Source organism: Montipora foliosa, chromosome 2 (assembly GCF_036669935.1).
Source record: "Montipora foliosa isolate CH-2021 chromosome 2, ASM3666993v2, whole genome shotgun sequence".
Classification (NCBI taxonomy): Eukaryota; Metazoa; Cnidaria; class Anthozoa; order Scleractinia; family Acroporidae; genus Montipora; species Montipora foliosa.
In genome coordinates, this window is record NC_090870.1 from 5,894,443 (window position 1) to 5,900,373 (window position 5,931).

The following is a 5,931-nucleotide window of genomic DNA, read 5'->3' on the forward strand; positions in this document are numbered from 1 at the left end:
AATTAAGTCAAAACACGAGAAGAAAGCGAGACAAAAATGCGAGAAACTTCCATCCGGCGGACGCGAGCAATATCGTGTCTGTCAGTGTCTGTCCGCTTGTTGACAATAAAAATTAGCCAATGAGCGCGCGAGAATTTTTGCAGTCATTGTAAAATTATCGATTGGCGATTGGTTCAAATTTTAAACTCGCCCCAGTTCCCTGAGAAATTCCTGAATGGCCTAAAAGTTTGTGACCACTTGTCCACGAGTGGCTGCAATACGCGCCATCGTTTGAACTGTGATTTCAATTATCCCGTCAATTATCGTTGTTCCGTTTTGGACAATATAAACTCCCCAGGCATAAAACTGTTTTCTATTGTTGCAACATGGCCGCCGGCAAAGAGAAAGTCGCGATGCTTATGGAAGAATCATTTGGAAGGGTAAGATATAAGTATGGAGCCTCATGGATAACAAAAGAGAGGCTTGCCGTGTTTCTGCTAATTCTTCTGGGAATTGTGCTTTTAATCACTGGAATATCATTACTTGCCCTATCAAACTCTAAAGCACCCAATTGTGGACACGTTGATCGCGAACCAAGGACGACAACCACCAGCCCGTCTCGTGAACAAACTTTGAATTGGGCACGTTGCGAATATTCGCATGAGGCTCAAAGAATCGGCTTGGCGGAGTTTATAAGAAAAGTAAAATCAACGTATTACCAACATCACCCCTTCAATATCGTATACCATCCAGATGTTTTTTACGAGAATTTAGAGTTTGCTGCAGTCGAAAGAGTGAAAGAAGAATACGTTGCGTACGACCCGAAGCCGTCTGTTATCAAATCACGAACGGATGCTTCGCTCGCTCTGCTTGAAGAATTTAACAATATAGATTTCCATCTAAATGCTTTGAAGCCCAGGGAGAGGAAATCCGTGGCTCAGATAAGACATTATCTGAAACATATGTTCGGCCAACCGTACGACATGAATTACTACACCGGAGATTGGATGATGGGGCCAAATTTGTTCTGTTGGCAGCCCGTTTGTTATCACGGTTACGATGTCTACAATGGCATTGGCCTTTACCACAAACCCTATGATGTCTCGGACTTGAAGCTCCTTAAAGAGAAGCTAGAGACCCACAAAGCTGGCATTTTGCAATACATTGAGAACATGAAGATGGGTATTCGCAAGGGAATGGTTCGAAGTGTTGAGGAGTGCCTCGCAGGCACAGATTCAATCAAAAGAAAATATTTAAACGTGTCGCTTTACAACGAGACAGGTCAGTGTGTATTCCATTTTTTACTCGCCCAAATTTAGACTGCTCTTTAAACAGTTTACCGTTGATCGATTCGTGAGTTGTGTTGTTTACGGAAAGAAAACCACTCAATTAAAGGTATTATGTCTTGACCTCCACGGCACAAAGGTACCTTTGACAGGGCTATAAAATTTCATTGTTTCGCATTGTGTGATCTTTTGCTGCGTTGGCACCCATTTGATTAACTAAATATTTGACAAGAGCCGTACTTGACCGTAAACCATGATGGCCCATTTAAAAGCACTCAGCGGCGTTCTCTGAAGATGGAGTCAGGAGCGGTGGGTGTTATTCGCAAGCAAATTAGTGGCAGGATGTTCGTCAGTTAAGTTCAATTTAATTAGATTAATTTTCAGTTAATAATGCAGATTTTCCTATCCTTATCACGATCCTTATGAGCTGCACGAAACGCTCTTTGGAAAACGTGGCTCTTTGTTTGCAAAGGTCAATATTCAAACCTCATCCCTGTTTGTCTTTACTCTTAAAATTCAGTATTTTAGGCTAAATATGCAATATTTTGAGGCCCTGCAAGAAGGGCCTCCCTTTTCTGAATTTAAAAGGTCTCATGTTGGAAATTAGAGGAAATTTACAGGAAGGATGTCATTTGTCCTGGTTTTACTTTACATGCTGTCTGCTGTCCCTACTTTTTAGGCAAAGTCGCAGATCGGAATTTACCCTAGCAGAGCCTTATTATTAAATTATTCTGAAAGTGTTTTTGTTCACTTCATCCATCATATTAAATGCTTAATTAAGATGAGCTTGGTAATGAGATGAAAATATTAAATTATTATTTGTTGGTGCCAGACACCTTCAGTTCAAACACAGGTCATGTAAACACCTTGAAAGAACATGCACATCCACTGAACTTAGGAGTCTTTGCTATGGTCTTCCTATTCTAGTATACTGATTTGATTCCACAAGGTGTCTTGCTCTACCTTCAGGAATAAAATAACATTCAAAAGTGAAATTTGTCAAGTTTAGCTTGCACGTTTTATCTTCAGTGAAATATACAGTAAGACACAATGGTAGTATAGAAAGATAAGAAGCCTTTAAGTAAAGTGGAGATACTGTTTCTGTCCTTGCATTTTGGTTCATCGATATTCAAATCTGTTTTCAACATTTTGAGTGAATTAAAAACAAACGAGAAACGTCTGAAATTTTGAGTTATTTTTAAAGGCAAAAATGATATTTATTTAAAAGAAACAAATTGGTTTTTTTTTTCAGTGAAGAAAAGTAATGGTATTTTTCAGTTCTTACAGTATGTATTTTCAGTGATAGATGTATTTTGAGACAGTTCTTGGAGATTGTATTGTATTGTCTTGGCAAGGAATCTGAAAGGACAGCAACAAGATTTTACAACAAAAGTTTTTTTTCACCCTCCTTAGAGTGACTGAGACTTTTTGGGTGAATGGGTTAACAACATCTGTAGGTCTACTCAAACACTATGCTCCCTTTAATTTTTGTTGAAAAGGGAGTACTGGCTGACAGAAATAACCGCAAGGGATCATAGAAACAGGCTGGGGAAAGCTCATGCATGACAGTTTTTTGTTGTGACTTTTTAACTTTAAAATGAAATCTGCAAAACTTCACGCTTCATTTTTGTTTTAGTTTTATTTTTATTTGCATTAGGAAGAAGGTGAATGAGTATATGAGTTGTTCTTTAAAATGGTTGGTACTTTACTAGAATCAGTGTCGTGCCAAGATCCACTGACTCACGCTTTTTCACTGCAGGTATCTGGAAAGAGTGGTTTGTGGAACCAATATTAGACCCTGAATACTACAGCAATATCACAAAGAAAGCGGATGATGCTTGGAAAAAGAAGCATGGAATGAATGTTAGTGATACAGTGAAAGATTATTTGCTGACCTATTTGGGAAAACCACTGCATCAACTCCTCAGGTAATAGTACATGTATGTTGTTTGTAAGTTGATGGCCTAAAGCCTTGGATGTGTATTTATGTCAGCCAGCAGAAACCCCATATTTGGTTCATGTGTGTATGTCTTTCCGTCCAAATCCAGTTCACGTATCCATTGAGCTTTAGGGAGTTTTAGCAAGGGCAAATTGGCAACATCAACTACAACGTCACGTAAAAATATAACTTAGCACTATCCTAAGTATTTGGCGATTATTCCATCCTGTTCACCTTGAACAAGAGGGGCGAACTATTGTATAACTGGATTTATAGGAATGGTTCCAAAATGAATGTAAAAAGCGAATGATCTCCCTGCTGTATGTTCACATTGTTGTCGAGACCTGAAATTTGGTGATTTCAAGTTGTTGTTTTGTGGACTACGACAAAGTGTGCTCTGAAAAATGTGTACTGCACATGCAGCACAGTAATCTTTCTTTCCTTAACCAATGATAGTCTTGCCTTGTGGCATTGTCATTGCTGTAGCCGTAGCTGTAGCTGTAGCTGTCGTCGTTGTTAAAACTCCCTATTAGTGTTGTATCCACATTTAAGAATGGCCATCAAAAATTGGATTATTGTACATTGTATGGCACCATGAATTCTTTGAAATTATGTGCTGTACAAGTCCTGCTGAATGGGGTTAACACTGGGTTGGGTGCAGGGCTGTCAATAAGGGCTGGTAGCTGGCAAAAAACCGACAGCTAGTACATGTAAGCCATCTTTGTCCGGCTACTTTCATCTCATTTTACCAGCAGTCAAGATGAAAAATCTTACCCTTGTTAAATTATCATTATAGTGAGTGAAAATGACACATATTTTATGAAGATTAAACAAGAGAAAAAATCATGATAATATCATTTGTGTGAATGATTTGGAACGCCTGGAACATTTACATGTAACTGAATAGTTCCCAGTCGTACGCTTAATCAACATGGTGTCCTTGCGAAGAACGTTTTTCATCCTCAGTCAAGTGACGCAAGCTAACTTTCATGGCCGCCTACTTTTAATTCTAAGCCCTCAACTTTCAAATTTATTGACAGCCCTGGACTGCCAGTGGTGCCCTATCTATGCTTTCAGTCTGATGTCTTGAGCCAAATTGGGTCTGAAAAACCCTGATTGGGATTATAACTACTTGTAACTCCTTGCTCCTTCTTCTTGCAAATGAGAAGGGAAAAATTCAACCATTGCTGTCTTCAGTAGTCACTGAGCATATAGTGCTCAAAATTAGCGGTCGTCCAAGACAACCAGAAAGTTTACCGGCCGACCAGTTTTTGGTAAAATAAAAAGCCTGGTTGCCTGAGGAAAACACAATGGACAACGTCCCAGTCAAAAGTAGAAAAATAAATAATGATTTACCCTTATCAAGAATCATAAGCAGTACTAGTCAAACGGCATACTTGTTGGTTTTAGTAGTGTGAAGTTAATAATAATTAATTTGGTGCAGCTGAGCATTTTCCTGTGTCTTAATAATGGTAGCTTTTACAAAACATTGTCGGATAGGGAGATGCATAAAATGCATGCGATGAAGAGCGAAGATGCCTTTTTGAAAATATACCAAAACTTAAACCACAGGCGATCGCTGCGTGATTGCAACAAGACCTGTAAATAAAAGTACAAGTGTTTTGTCTTCACACTCTTTACGGCCTATTTTGTTTCTTCACAGTCAAAACAGCTCAAGCGTCCCTCCGATGAGCGGATTAATGAGTTCATTATTGCAAATTTGATTTCAGGAATTATTTCAACAATCTGGTTGTCGATGAATGATGCAAAATTCAAATCAAGCCTCAGCCTCGTTTCCCTGGACACAACATGCATGCATTAACCTAAACAAGAAGATTCATGTTAATATATTTTTTATTTACAGATTCCTAGAAGAGGAATACATTCGTTACTGTGTTCCGAGCAATGTATCAAGTGGTCTGGGACGGTTGCCACTCAAGTATGTTTGGTATGATGGCAAAGAAAACAAATCCTTTCCAACAGAGCCAGTGCTGCCCAGCGGTGAGAAGCTTGATGGACGCTACGCATATTCACTTATCATGTCCTATTTTACTACCAATGACATGACGCCAATGAAAGTCCATGATCTGGGGAAAAAGCAGTTGGATATGTTGTACCCCAAGGTAGGGTCTTTTTGATTGATTTGTGAGATTTTGGGCTTCCCTTTGAAAGGTGTATTGGTTAGAGCACAATGCTTTTGTACTGGGGAAAATGCAGTTGGAAATGTTGTACCCCAAGGCAGGATATTTGGATTGATTTGTGAAATTTTGGGCTCCCCTTTGAAAGGTGTATTGGTTAGAGCAAATGCTTTGTACTGGGGAAAATGCAGTTGGAAATGTTGTACCCCAAGGCAGGATATTTGGATTGATTTGTGAAATTTTGGGCTCCCGTTTGAAAGGTGTATTGGTTAGAGCAAATGCTTTGTACTGGGGAAAATGCAGTTGGAAATGTTGTACCCCAAGGCAGGATATTTGGATTGATTTGTGAGATTTTGGGCTCCCGTTTGAAAGGTGTATTGGTTAGAGCACATGCTTTGTACTACAGTAGTGTGGCAGGGAATCGGTCCCTAGACTCAACACCATATGCGGGTTGACTATGTTGGCGCTGTGCTCTACTTCAAGAGGTTTAAGGTAATTCCTTTGAAAATGACTTACTATCCAGATTTCTGTCAAACTTGGCACAATTGATATTCATGCACAGGACATTAAAAAAACCCAGTAAAAAGAT

At 39.2% G+C, this 5,931-nt stretch overlaps 1 protein-coding gene across 1 annotated transcript in view; it reads left to right on the forward strand.

Moving 5' to 3' along the window:
* Window positions 1-227: 227 nt before the first annotated feature.
* Window positions 228-5,931, forward strand: part of LOC137992211 (uncharacterized) — a 13,552-nt gene continuing 7,848 nt past the window's right edge. The window contains exons 1-3 of the mRNA XM_068837401.1: window positions 228-1,260; window positions 3,025-3,193; window positions 5,069-5,327. Coding sequence (XP_068693502.1) covers window positions 366-1,260; window positions 3,025-3,193; window positions 5,069-5,327 — 1,323 coding nt within the window. The 5' untranslated portion in view covers window positions 228-365. The remainder of the gene's footprint in view (window positions 1,261-3,024; window positions 3,194-5,068; window positions 5,328-5,931) is intronic.